The sequence below is a fragment of the Pinus tabuliformis genome, chromosome 9 (assembly GCF_031772625.1).
Source record: "Pinus tabuliformis cultivar Carrire ecotype Pingquan chromosome 9, CPIR1, whole genome shotgun sequence".
NCBI lineage: Eukaryota > Viridiplantae > Streptophyta > Pinopsida > Pinales > Pinaceae > Pinus > Pinus tabuliformis.
This window is the reverse complement of record NC_142307.1, coordinates 730,372,417-730,387,009: the sequence shown is the minus strand read 5'-3', so window position 1 is coordinate 730,387,009 and position 14,593 is coordinate 730,372,417. Positions and strand designations below refer to the sequence as shown.

The following is a 14,593-nucleotide window of genomic DNA, read 5'->3' as shown; positions in this document are numbered from 1 at the left end:
CTTTGAGATCTCGCGCACTAGCATCTAGTTATATTCTTTAGTTTTGAATATTGGAAAATAAGTTTTCATTTTCACCACTTTGGCCATAGTTGCTTACTTTTCCTCATAAATGTTTTGGAAATGCTCCACACTCAGATGTGCATATCCACAAATTTGTATGCCATAGATCCATCCATCCTTGGTATTCACCTTGTAGTTTTGACATTCTTTTGTTGATTTGCATATTTGTGAATTTTTTTTTGGAAATGCTCCACACCCAGATGTGCATCTCCACAAATTTGTATGCCATAGATCCATCCATCCTTGGTATTTTCCATATAGTTTTGACATTCTTTTGTTGATGAGCATATTTGTGAACAAAAAATGGTTTTATTGTTCCATTGCTTTACTACAATGCTCTTCTTTCGAGTCTCCATGTTGCCTCCCTGGCTTCTAATTGACTACATCCCTTTTGTTCCAGTAATCTTATCTCATTTTTACACCTCCCATTTGGAAAGCTAACTTGCTCTCGTTGATACATCTTTGACAGTTTCTGTAGCATCAGATGTGTTCTAGCCACGGAATTTGGTGGAGAGGCTAGAATGCATGAGATCTCCAAAACCCAGAAATTGTTTCTGGAAATTCCACCTAGAGATGAATTAATTAAATTATTAACCTATTTTTTTAAAGTTTCCTAAATCTAAACTTAGGAAAACTGGTTAATTAAGTCAAGGTAAGAATAGTCTAGAAACTCACCCAGATCGATCCAGAAATAATTTGAGCCATCAATTAATATTTAATCTTGGCCGTTGGAGTCCCAACAGGAAGATATAAGAAGGGATCAATGTGGTGATGGAGAATACACTTGAGCAGTGCGATTTCCTTGGCAGAAGGATTTCCAGAGAGCAGCAACAGTTGTCGGAGAGCCAGAAATCGAAGCAGAGACAGTGAGGGGTAGAGACAGTGATCCAGAGGAAGTTTTCCAGAGTCAGAGAGACAACAACAAGGTGGCCAAGTTATTGCTAGTGAAGCAACACAAAGGAATGCGTAATTGCTTCAAAAGAGCAACTTGATTTAGTTAGAGGAGAAATCATTTTCAGTTCCAGAGGTTGGACAAAAGTTCCAGAGTGCTGAAGAAGCAATTTTCTCAACAGTGACAAGCAAAACAACTTCATTAGAGGCAGTTTAGAGGCTAGACATCAGAGGCCCTACGTAAGCATTACACAGAGGGTCCAAGAGGACGAATTTTCTGAAGGGAAGTTGTGTTAGGGTTGCTTGTGGAAGAAGGGTAATTCCCTTGCATAATTTTGTCCAGATTTTCTTGCTGTTTGGATTGCCAGTTAGGCATCCATAGAATGTACTTAGATTTCATTTCTGCATAATAATAAAACCCTCATTTATTGCACTGTTTTTCCCAGTTTGAGTTTTTCTTGGGATATTTGTCCAAAAATAATTGCGTGATTTTTATTGTGTGTGTGCTAGAAATTTCTTAGTTTCCAACGCTATTTTCTTTTGCAGTTCATTTGTGAAAATTGTAGTAGAGAAATTTTCCTTGTTTGTGTGGGCAAATAAATTGTTAAATTAAATTAACAATTAGAAGAATAATTTCCAGTTGCAGCACAAGATGAAATTTTCACATGGTATCAGAGCGTGAGTGATCAGTCAGGAAGCTCAATAGTGAAGGAAAGAATTTCGTTGCTCAGAGGGAGCAGCAGAACGAAATTCTTAGAGGCAGTGCAGTGCTCAAACGGGCAGGCCGAATTGCTGGGGCAAGTATTCGATTTTCAATTGCAGGGTAGCAATAAAGTCGAGTTGCCTGGGTTAGTGATTCCATTTGTTAGAGGGAGAAGTAATAGCTCAAATTTTTGCTGAGTAGATTCCTTGGTTGGATGCAAAGGGTTTTGCAATAGCAGAATCAACGTCAGGTGGAAGAGAAAAGCACACACAACAGAGGGAAAATATCTCTCAAGGAACTTCGAGTCTCAGAAGTTCGATTTTTCTAGGCAAAATGACAGTAGCAGCTAGCAGATCTGCGCATTCCAAGAGGGAGTCCAAGTAGCAAAGCAACAACCAAGCAGAGGGAAAGAGGGAGCTTTCGACAAATTCAGAGATCACCACAACAAGGGTTAGAGATCAGGATAGGTTGGATGGATCTTCCAACTACGTCATGTGAAAGGCTAGGATGTCCTTTCTTTTAGATGAATATGGCCTGAAAACCTACATAGATAATGTGTTGGCAGTTCCCCAGGATGCGGATCAACTGAAAGAATACAGGAAGGAGATGGCAAGGGCGAAGTGATTGATCTTGGATGGAGTTTGAGACCATATTGTCTCACATCTGGCAGATAAACGTACAACCAAAGAGATGTGGGTAGCTCTCTCCATGCTATATCAAGGTACTTTCGAGCAATGAAATATGTTCCTTGAAGAAAAACTGAGATGCATAAGGATGTAGAAGGGAGAAGGCATAGATCCCTTGCTCACCAGGATTCATGAGGTTCGAGATCAACTGGCAGCTGTTGGGTAAGCGCCTCAACCATCAAAGCTAGTGCATTGGCACTAAACAGTGTCTCAGAGGATTGGCAGGTGTGGGTTGATGGGACATGATTGGTAAGTCTCAGAGGACACTTTGCCAAGATGGGACAGGATGTGGGCTGATTTGCAACAGGAAGAGTTGAGGCGAGCTTTGTTAAAGAGCTCCATCAGCAGAAGCAACATTAGAGGATTGGAGAGTGTGAAGGAGGAGGAGAATGTGGCCCTTGTATCGAAGGGTCCCAGTCAGGGACAGGGGGAACAAAAGAAAGAAGAAGAAGGACCTATCTAAGGTCAAGTGCTTCAGGTGTGGCAAGTTTGGCCATTGCAGTACCCAATGTCATCTCAAGAAGAAGGACAAGCAGGAGAAGCAGGACTAGGCGACAACACATGCTGAGATAGATAGGTTGTCCTCCATGTTGGAGGAAGATTTTGTGATGTTCACAGATATACCTCCAGGAGAGAGGCGGGGTGATTTGGTATTGTAGCCCTAGAGAGCTACAAAGATGGGCAGGGTCCTTGAGTACACCTCATGGATCATTACCTGGCTATGGGGGACCCATAGTATTCAGTAACAGGATGGAATCATGGATCAATGGCTGTTGATGCAGTTAGTACCAGAGTGACAGTTGCAGACTAGTGGCAGTCTGATGTTAAGAAGTGCAGTGCAGTGTTAACATCAGAGCAGGTGGCTTAGTGCAAAGTTGGCAGCAACACAAAGTCTTTAGTGACAGTACATATGCTATTAGTAGTCAAAGACTCGGGAGACAGATGAATCATATTGAACACAAATGATTCAGTTTGATGCTTCTCAGTTGCAGTTGCAACAACAACAGACGAGAGTTAGTTGCAATGCAGATGCAGAGTTGGCAGCAGTATGGTAGTGTCAACAACAACACAGATGTAGCATCAGAGTTGCGCAATAGTTGGTGGGCAGTAGTAGCCATACATCAACAACGTGATAGGAGGTGATACAGAGACAGGGTGTTGTGGCAGGGTGTGTAGCACTAGAGAGAACACGATCCTTGCTAAGAGGGAGTGTTAGTTTCTGTAGCATAAGATGTGTTCTAGCAACAAAATTTGGTGGAGAGGTTAGAATGCATGAGATCTACAAAACCCAAAAATCGTTTTTGGAAATTTCACCTAGAGATGAATTAATTAGATTATTAACCTATTTTTTTAATGTTTCCTAAGTCTAAACTTAGGAAAACTGGTTAATTAATCAAAATTAATTAAGTCAAGGCAAGAATAGTCTAGAAACTCACACAAAAATGATCTGAGCCATCGATTAAGATTTAATCTTGGTTGTTGGAGTCCCAACAAGAAGATATAAGAAGGGATCGATGTGGTGATGGAGAATACACTTGAGTAGTTCGATTTTCTTGGTGGATCGATTTCCAGAGAGCAGAAGCAGTTGCCAGAGAGCCATAAATCGAAGCAGAGACAGTGAGGGGCAGAGACAGCGGTCTAGAGGAATTTTTCCAGATCCAGAGAGGCAACAACAAGGAGGCCAAGTTATTCCTAGTGAAGCAGTGCAGAGGACTGCGTAGTTGCTTTAGAAGAGCAACTCGATTTAGCTAGTGGAGAAACCATTTTCAGTTCTAGAGGCCGGACAGAGGTTCCAGATTGCCAGAGAAGCGATTTCCTCAGCAGAGACAAACATAACAACTTCATCAGACATAGTTTAGATGCTAGAAGACAGAGGGCTTGAGCAAGCACTAAGTAGATGTCGACACAGAGGGTCCAAGAGGACAAGTTTTCTGAAGGGAAGTTGTGCTAGGGTTGTTTGTGGACGAAGGGTAATTCCCTTACATAAGTTTGGCAAGATTTTCTTGCTGTTTGGATTGCTAGTTGGGCATCCATATATTGTACTCGAATTTCACTACTACATAATAATAAAACCGTCATCTGCTGCACCGACTTTGCCAAGTTGGGTTTTTCCTAAGACATTTGTCCAAAAACAATTGTCATTTTTATTGTGTGTGCTAGAAGTTTCTCAGTTTCCAGCGCTATTTTCTTCCATAGTTTATTTGTGAGAGAATTATTTGTTGTTTGTGTGGGCAAATATATTGTTAAATTAAATTAACAATTAGAAGAATAATTTCTAGTGCTGCAATAGATGAAATTTTCACAATCTTTACTGATGCTACCACACTTCATAATTCCTATTTGTTCTTTAGCCTTTTTTGTTGTTCCCAATGCATAGATAGCTGCTTGATTGTTTTTAAATTCCTTTTGTTAATTTTCCACTGTTCTATGCTAACACAATCACTTAGTCCAATCCTTTCTTTAATTAGCAATCACTTTCAAACAAATTTAATCTGCCAATAGCAATGAGCAGTTGTAGATAGAACAATAAATCCAATATGCAACAGAAGACAACCAAGAGAAATGACAAGAGACTAATGTTGTACAAAGTGGGAACATTTTTTGGAAGCGGATACGCGGAAGCGTCATTTCCCAAAAATATAGGAAGCGAAGCATCTACCATATATATACATATTTTTTTAGTGTTCCATGGGGACGCACCCCCCAGGGTGGGGGACGCGCTTCCTTGCTCCCCCACGCTCTCGGGACGGGGAAACTCTTGGGGAAACGTTTCCCCACATCCCCTTTTTTGGGGAAACTCGGGGAAACTCTGGGGGGGACTTTTTCCTGGTGACGAAAAGCGTTCCCTCAAGCCCCCAATTTTTTTTGCTAATAACAATTAAAAACATAAAAAAATGCAAATTTTAATATAATTTTAAAAAATGAAAATAAAAACTAAAAGATAAATTAAAACTTTAAAACATAATCATTCACATTTCTCATTCATTTCTCATTAACCCTATGATTTTACCTTGTCGCTCGACATTTTCCTTCTATTGTCGCTCAACATTTTACCTTGCCGCTCGAGATTTTCCTACTGCCACTACTCGACATTTTCCATCTGCAATTTGTTGTGATTCAGATTTACCATTAGTCGGGGGCCTGAGACATTTGGAGTTGTCGGATTGGAGTTGCGATTTTCTTTTTGTGACTTGGAGCCACTGGATTGGAGTTGTGATTTATTATTTAGTATTTTTTGAGAATTTTACTAGTATTTCACTGATTTCTATGTTTACTTTTAGTTTAGTATTCTATGGCTATTTTAGACTTCAGCATAATGTCATTGCCATATGATTAATTTACTTTCGATTGTGTAATTTCAATTGTCAAATGATTAATTTAATTTAGCTGTACCTTGCATAATATTAATGACCATTGCCAAATGATGAATTTATATGGAACATTGCATAATGTCAAATGATGGATGCAATTAAGTAATTTACTTTTAGATTTACAATTTTATATTGATGATAATTATGATTCATAATAGTCTAACATGAAATGATGATTATATTTAGATGTACATTTCATAATTATTAAGAATTATTATTTACTAACTTAGATTTGACATATTGTTGGGATTTTATTTTTTATTTGTATATATTAATTTTTTTATAATTTTATAAATTTTATGACTTTGACGTCCTCCTGTTTCCCCAAAATCTCCCTAAATTTGGGGTTGCTTATATACGTCTCCCTTGTGCGTATCCCCGTTCTGGAAACTTGGTGGAACACTGTATATTTTTATATATATTTTTGCATTTATATTAATAAAAACATCCAAAATACCAAATTAGTTGTAGAAGATATGAAAACATGCATATTTGTACATAAATCGAGATAGATATGGCATCCATTGTACATCAATGATTAATTATTCGAGCATCAACCATCTAGAATCTGGACTCCTCTCTTCTTGTCTTGCCTTTGCCTCTACTTGAATTGTCTAGGGATATTAGTCAACATTGCCCAATTTTGATGAAACTACCTAATCCAAGCCTTAAAAAATGGTGGAAAAAGCTTAACATGTTTGATCAATGATTTTGACTTGATTGAAAGGTAATTTTTTGCTAAGGCCATGACAAAGGAGTTCAACAATTAACACCACCAACACTAGGGTGCATGAGCACGTATAGGGCTTGGTGCTCTTAATTAAATGCCAGTCACATGCCCTCATACATGATATAATCTAATGAAATGCTACAATCTCTTTGATCCTGAATTCTCGAAAACTGTTAAGTCTGCTGAATTTTGAATAGGATATGAAATTCATTGATTTTTTAGAACTTGAAAGGTACATCTCCAACATTTTCCATTATTAAACAAAAGATGGAAATGGGTAAGGGATCTGAAATCACGTTGGATAAGGAGGTGCCAGTCTATTTGGAAATCTCAATCTTTGTTCCAATGCAAAATATTGGGGTAGCTTATGCTACACCGAGGTTTGGCTGTCAAAAACAGGCTTGAAAATGTTGGTGTTACAAGTACAGCAGCCGTTTGCTTGCTGTAGGGATGAAATGGTTAAGCATGCATTTTGGATATGGCTGTCTGCAAAGACCTTTTGGGCATGGTTTCAAGATGAATTTCACTTTTTTCACTGGCCTGCTGTTTGGGAAAGGCCATCTCCGTGGGGACACTTGGAAATGCACATGTAAGGCTACTTTTCATCATGAGGAACCCCCCCCCCCCCCCCCCATTGGCTTAAGGGGATTGAGGATTTTTAGGTAGGAATTAGCTTTATTTGTTAAAAGCAAGTTAAGCTTTTTACTAAAGATGTTGAAACTTGAAAGTTGAAACCTTTCCTATTGGGTCACAGGTTATGTTAGCATTTCTGGGCTACTCATGGCAGGAATTTCCCTGTAATCTGGTTGTTAGATTGCTGCAACTCTTCCAGTTCCATGATGTAACTCTTTGCTCCATGATATTTTTTTCAAAAAGGAGTAGAAAGCTTACATTTGGGTATTCCAGGAAAACACTAAGGTTCAAACTTCAAAGTTAGTTTGAACTTTGAACCTTCTTTCTTCATTCTTCTTCAGTCTCTTTTGCTTTCTCTTGTGTTATACTAAATTTTACCAATCTGAACATTTAGGATTATTGTAGTGAAATATGGAGAGATTTAGGATGATTGTGGGCAGAGAGGGAGAGCTAAGTGGACCGTGACAAATTTCCAGTGCAACACCTACTTTTGTGGAAGTGCTGTGTTACACTTTCTATTGAGCTTGTCCTTGATTCTGTTGAATGTGATGTTATGATACAGATTGTTGTGATTTACGCCTTGGAACACCATATCAATATGATCACAATTCTGAAATCTGTCCATGACAACTTCCAGAAACCTTCTGGGCCCCATTAGCACAATTAACTGTCTTTAATTGAATCACAGGTTTCTAGCAAAAAATACAAATTAGCAGTTTAATCTTGCTCTTTATATTCAAGATGACTGACACAAAGAGCAACAAACGTGACACTGCATGAGCCTTTCAGCAGCTCTGTGACACACTTTGCTATGCACCAGTACATCCTATGCCTTGCATACTAGCTGGTAAATGTCTGTGACTAGCCACCAACCTACAAATTATAGCACATGAAAAATGTTGACTGCTAAAATAGTTTAGGCTTCTGTTTGTATTTTTGAACATATATCTTTTTCTGAGTAGTAAGAAACCTTGATAAATATATGGAGTGCTGTCTATTCTAAAGCTTTAGAAGAGATGTTATGAGACTGCGTTTTTTGTGAGTTTGTTTGCAAATCTGATTTCTTCACTTTTATTATTTATTTATGGGTGTACAAATTTTCCTTACCCTCTTGAAAAAGTGTATGGCTTTGATCAACATGTTTTGAATGACCACTTTTTTATTTTTATTTCCCATTTTCATTTGGTTTACATTTTTGGAAGGTTTTGGCAAGGGAGTAATTAACTTGTTATCTTTTGGTCGAGTCTACAATTATTTTAAGCAGCAAGGTTTAATATATGGTAGAATAATATGTTTGCTCTGCAAATTTTCTGTATCTGAAGCTTTTACTCTATTGTTACTCAGTGAACTACAGTGGGCAAGTTCTGTGGGGCAGATTGGATATGGGTTCACTTTGTAGTACCTGGGAGAGGTCTTTACCTTTGAAACTGGGGCACAGAGCTGATATGCGTTCTGCTGTGGAATTACATGGCAGCATCCTTGAGGTATATATTTGTTTAATCTGAATCATCTTGGAGTGTAATATGAATTCTAAGATTCTTAAAGTTAAGTTGGGAAACATTTTGAGGAATCTGTTTTTCAGCTAGTTTCTGGAATGCACTGTGTTCTTTTCTCTACCAACAATGAATGAATTTAGTCAACACATTATTAACTCAAAATGCATGATGATATTACAGTTTTATACTCAGCATGCCTCTCATTTTTAGAAGAATTATTAGGCATCCAGTGTAGCAAGGAACCTAGTTGACCTCATCCTTTACAAAGGAAAATTGATGTACTACCGTGTCTGCAGTTAAAACCAATTTTATCCCCATTGTATGTATACCCATACCTGCACCTGTAGTTCAAAACATTTTCTTCCTTATTGTTCCTGCACCTGCACCCAAACACATCCTTGCATCATAGATGGATAGTGATTTTAGCAGCTTTGATTATGTTTTTCATGATAAACTTTAATTTTGCTTTATTTGAATATTAAATGCTATTATATGTTTTGCAGTTTGAAACTTTGAACTTTGAAGTTCTAGCTTTTCTGAACGTGAATTGTACCATTATTATGTGGTTATATTGAGATTATTGAGGCTTTAGCTTGTGTATATTGCAGCATGCTTTTTTGGATAATGGAAGTCGCCATCTGGTATTCAAGGCACCCAATAAGTTGACTAATTTGGTGAGTTTATTGCACTCTTTATTATGTTTTAACTATTTGTTAAGCAATCTTTTCACAGAGGACATGCCTGTTGAATTGTAATTTTACAATGCTTTTTCACTTGTTTGAATTGTCTTCATTTTGAAGACCTCGGCAATGCGGTTACGAGTGGAAATCTCAGCTGAAGAGTTGGGACCAAGAGAGAAGTCCTCATATAATTCTTATTCCTTCAACGACATTCCTTCATCTTTGTTGTCCCGCATTATTCGGTAAATCTGTAATTCTTTTCCCTTTTGCAATATTGAATGCATGCCTCTAAGAAGGTGAAACAATACTTTTCATGCATCAAACTAATGTTGAGGAAGTATCATTGATATAATTGTAATGTAGAAAGTTTTTCCATGAATGAATAGGTGTAAATCTGTGAGCTTATATTTAGTCAATTTTATTAGAAATTGGAATGGAAAATAATTTTAGGAGCAATTTCTTCATATGTGAAATGCTTTGGAGGTTGGTCTATTAAATTTCTTTCTATCACATTCTAGTCAGGGATAGCTTTGTCAGTATTTAAAAAAAATATGGTTAGGCTTTTAGGACACATGGCACCTTTCTCATTGTTTGTATGGTCGATTTTGCATTGCCCTTTTTACATCATTTTATGATCTATGTCACAATCCTTTGCACCTTAGGGCTTGATATTTTTAAATGATCGCTTCCCTTTGAATTTCCTGATGTTCACCACATATGCAAAATCTATCCTCTTTGGTTTTGTTGTATATTATTAGAAATTTAACTACTTTAGGTGTTCTGCAAATGTATTTCCATGTACATTTTTTCAAACTTAAATGCTTATCTTTTGTTTTTCATAAATTAATGATTGTTCAGCAGCTGTCAATTTGGATTATGTTCATAACTTGGATTATATTTTATTCAACTGTTTTAACGTTTGCCTTCTTGCTTTTAGATATATGCTTGGTTAATCCTCATTGAAAATTCTAACCCAGGAATTATATGGTATTCTCAGATTGAGGGCTGGAAATGTGATTTTCAATTATAAGTATTATAACAATACATTGCAGAAGACAGAAGGTAAGGTGCTCCTTTGATAATCTATACTGTTCCTATACCTACCAGTTACTTGCAAATCTATTTCTCAAGGGCTTTTGGGAATATGGAATTTTGAATGTTCAGTGAGGACATAGAATTCAAACTGCAATTCTTTAGAAAATCTTAAAGTATGAATATCTCCTCTTGTTTCATCACAAGACTAAGATTACTTTTTATTTTGAAATTTTCTAATGAAAAATGTGTCATGTATTATGCCTTGGAACAAAGGGAGTTATAGCAATCTAACAACTGGATTAAAAGGATGACGCCATGCTTAAACAGGCAGAAATACTAGCATATGAGCCTATGCCCCAACAGGAAGGGGGCCAACATCTTTATGGAAAAACTGAAGTTGACGTGAACAAGCAAAACCAATTCCTGCTTAAGAAGCTTCAATTCTCACAGGAAAAGACTGTTCCTCCTTAAAAGTAACAAGACATCGGTATTTCCACCAAAAGCTAAGAGTGGACATCCAAATTATGTGCCATTTGGATTTGCCGCTATCCTTATCCAAGTATCTCCTTGGGGTGAACCTTTCCACAAAAGTTGGGTTGTAGAGCATAAGTTAGGTTAGCTTGAAACCAATGGACAAAATGTCTTCATAGATGGCGTCTCAAAGGGACATGCTCACCTTTTGCATCCCTGGTGTATAGTGTGCATCCTGTAGTTGTAATACCAACTTTATAAAGCTTGGACTTGACAACAAAACCTTGGTGGAGCAACAAGCACCTCCATGCTTTTCGTATGAAAGAAGAGTGAGGTTCCAATCAGACTAGCACCTCTTTAACCAGCGTGCCTCTGGATCCCCTAACCCCTACTTTGTTTCAAGTTTGAGATAACATTGCAGGTATGAAGTACAGAGTGATAATTGCCCTGCTGCTTCTGCTGCCACTGTCACATCCACTTCAACTGCTGCCACTGTCACATCCACTTCAACTGCTGCCACTGTTGCCTCTGCTTTGACTGTTCCCTCTCTGAAAATGTCCACTGCTTCTATCTGCTCGTGTATCTGCTGCTGTAACTAGTCTACTTCTGCTGTTGCTTCAAGTCCATCTCTGCTGCTGCTTCCACACTCTCTGCTTCAGCTGCTGCACTCTGCTGCCTCTTCTTTTGCTTCTGTTGTACCCTACTGTTATCTGCTGCCTCTGCTACTGTTACTGTCCACCACTGATACGATCTACTTCGACTGCCATTGCTGCTATCTCTGCTGCACATTCAGTCATGCTGCCTCATCATTCTGCTTAATTGGCACAAGTAACACTGTCTCACTTCACTGTCACTTTATGAGCCACACCGCTATTTATTGTCTGGATACTTCTATGCTAATATGTCAATATTATTGTTAAGGTAATGTTAAGGGTCACTATCATCAATACTGCATGTACCATACTCCCCATAATTTGTATTAAGAGAACTGTCATAACAATTGTCATTGACAACAGGATCACATATACTGCCACTGATATGCTCCCCATCGCATTCTGCTCAAGTATTCAAGTCACTGTCATGCTTCCATACAAAGTCACTACCTTGGAAACACTGTTGGTTACTTGAAGTAAACATCTGGAGGATACTTAAAGGTTATTGATGTGCAAAGTAGCAAAGGTCACTTATGAATGTTCTGTCACCAGTCATTGTTAATATCAACACATAGGTCACTGCTCATCAAGGTATGTTATCCAAGATTGCTGCCAGTTCACAGGTCATAGTTGTGCAGGCTCAGTTTTTCTGTGGAATATCACAGTCAAGAATTTGCTGCCACATTCATGAGGTTAAATTGCATCATCGGCAGTATCAATGTAAGTCTAACTGTAATACAATCTATCAGAAAGTTCCAAGTTTACAGGGGATGTCTTTACAACTTCCAGCAATATCACAAAAATGCAATACTGCAACAATATTGTTGAGTAGGCTTGCCTTCAGAATAAAAACACTTGTTATTGTATGTGGCATGATGTCTAATCCATACCCATTGGATGCAAAAAAATTGTTTGGGTGGTGGGTCGGTTGCTTGATTAGGAGACGTATATACATAGGAGGATGAGTGCTAAGCACTTCGAGGAGACAACTGAGCCCTAGGAACATGGGAGCATGTGACATACTTTGGACATTCGTTCCTTGACTTGAAGGTGCTCAGGTTGAGGAGCTTACTTCACAGAAGTGGTTGTGAAACTAGACACATATGTTGAGGTGAAGCATCAGAGCAAGTAACTACCATGGCACACATGTTGAGGATTGTTCGTTACAAGATGATGTGGCATACTTCTAGAGGAAGAGTAACTTGCATGAGGACAATTGTAGAGTGAACTGTGGAAATTTCCAAGTCTGACACATTGGAAATCCCTACTGCATTATCTGGTTTATTATCTCGTACTTGTTCATTCCATTAACAAGTTATTTATTCATATGAATATTGAAATAAACACAAATGCAGCATGCACACATATACAAATCAGAAACTGAAATCACTGAGACAATCACACAAGGAACACCGTTATTTTTGGACAATCGTCCTTGGAAAAACCCAATGCGGGAAAAGCAATGCAACAGATATGCGGGTTTTATTATTATGTAGTTTCTGAATACAACCAGGGTGCCAGAAATGGCTCACCCTTAAGAGATTTTCCTTGGCAGAAGTACCTCTCTTCGGAGACAGATATTCCGGCTGATCAACAACTAGATGATTGATCCCACAACAACTTCGACAGTTCCTTAGCTAAACAGCGAAAGGTGCTCCAAGCTTCCTTCCGGAACTGCGTCACCCTCCAGGGACCGTGTCACTCTCTACGACTTTGCATCTGCCTCTCAGCGCCCAGTCTGCCACACGAAAATTCCTCAGGGCTACCTCTTCAGCCCAATGTTGGCTTTGCTAGCCTCTGCTGCCTTTGCGTCAGCCTCTTGGCCCTCTGCGTTAGCCTCTTGGCCTTTTGTGTCACCTGTGTTGGCCTCCTCAGCCTCTACGTTAGCCTTCCAAGGCTCTGCGCTGTCTCTTTGACATTTTCTCTGCCTCTCTGATATGTATTCTCGGCCTTTTGCTGAACTGCCCCTTGCTGCAACAGATCACTAACTCGATTTCTCAGCAAACCCTGCCCCAGAAAATCGAATTCTTAATCAACTATGTGTGTCTCCAACTGATCCTCAAGCCTCCTCTTATACTTTTCCTGTTGACGATTCAATGGCCGAGATTAAGTCCCTAATCAATGACTAAGATTAGATTTGGCTTGATCCTCGTTATTTAGAACTTTCTCACCCATATTATATTAATACACATTAATATTTTAATTTTCTTAAGTTAAGACTTAGGGTCTCATTAAAAATATTAATTATTTTAATATCTCTCCATCCGGGTGGAATTTCCCCAAGCGATTTCTAGGTCTTGGAGATATCATGTGCCTTAGCCTCTCCACCAATTTTCATGGCTAGAGCACATCCGATGCTACCAAAAATCAACATGAACCACCATGGAAGAGGGAGCATTAGGATAACAACTTATTAGATATCACACCATATTGGAGGAGGGCATTGGGCCTAAGGGACTTCATGCTTGGAGGGTGCACCAACTCAGGGTTGGGTAAAATCCTCATTTGACATTTTTCATCATTGTATTGCCTTGTCTAGGGTTACCTCTGTGGACCTAGTCCTTGTTTTATGTTGGCGTCCCTCACATATTCCATTAAGGGTGGATATAGCCTTTGTCATTACTCTCTATTGATGCACTTATTAATATATCTTTGTAATTATCTTGAAATATTCTTCTAGGGAGCAAGAACTAGGGTTTGTGATGTAAAATCTAGAGTCATGAGGATAATTGTTGGTGCTATGGATGAGCTTGGATCATATCACTTGTGAGATGCAAAAGAAGAAGATGTAGGGTTTGTGTGATGTAAACCCCAGAGCAAGAACATTGAGTGCAAGAGTAGAGGAGTCTTGGAGTTTAGTGTGATGCTTAGTTTGAAGAAGACTCAGAGCTCATGTTTTTGTATACTTTATATTCCATTGTAACATTGTCTAGAGGTCTTGGTTCTTGTGTGATGCAAGAGAAGACGATATGGGGATTGTAGGATGCAAACCCTAGTGCGGGAATCAAATTGGAGTTCATTAAACCATTGTATCTTGTTGATGAACATGTCTTGCGTCTTTGTACTTGTGTTGATGCAAGCGAGAAAGGTGGTACGGTTTGTGACAAAGAATCCCAAGAGGAGACTTGGAGTGCTTTGCTTGGAGAGCTTGTGTGAGGCATACTTGGAGGAAGATCAAGAGGGG

The 14,593-nt window shown here is 38.6% G+C and overlaps 1 protein-coding gene across 1 annotated transcript in view; it reads left to right on the top strand.

The window, feature by feature from the left end:
- Positions 1 to 14,593, top strand: part of LOC149150784 (polycomb group protein EMF2B-like) — a 293,618-nt gene that overhangs the window by 123,460 nt on the left and 155,565 nt on the right. Inside the window, exons 7-10 of the mRNA XM_089439288.1 lie at positions 8,419 to 8,558; positions 9,179 to 9,244; positions 9,371 to 9,492; positions 10,248 to 10,312. Coding sequence (XP_089295414.1) covers positions 8,419 to 8,558; positions 9,179 to 9,244; positions 9,371 to 9,492; positions 10,248 to 10,312 — 393 coding nt within the window. The remainder of the gene's footprint in view (positions 1 to 8,418; positions 8,559 to 9,178; positions 9,245 to 9,370; positions 9,493 to 10,247; positions 10,313 to 14,593) is intronic.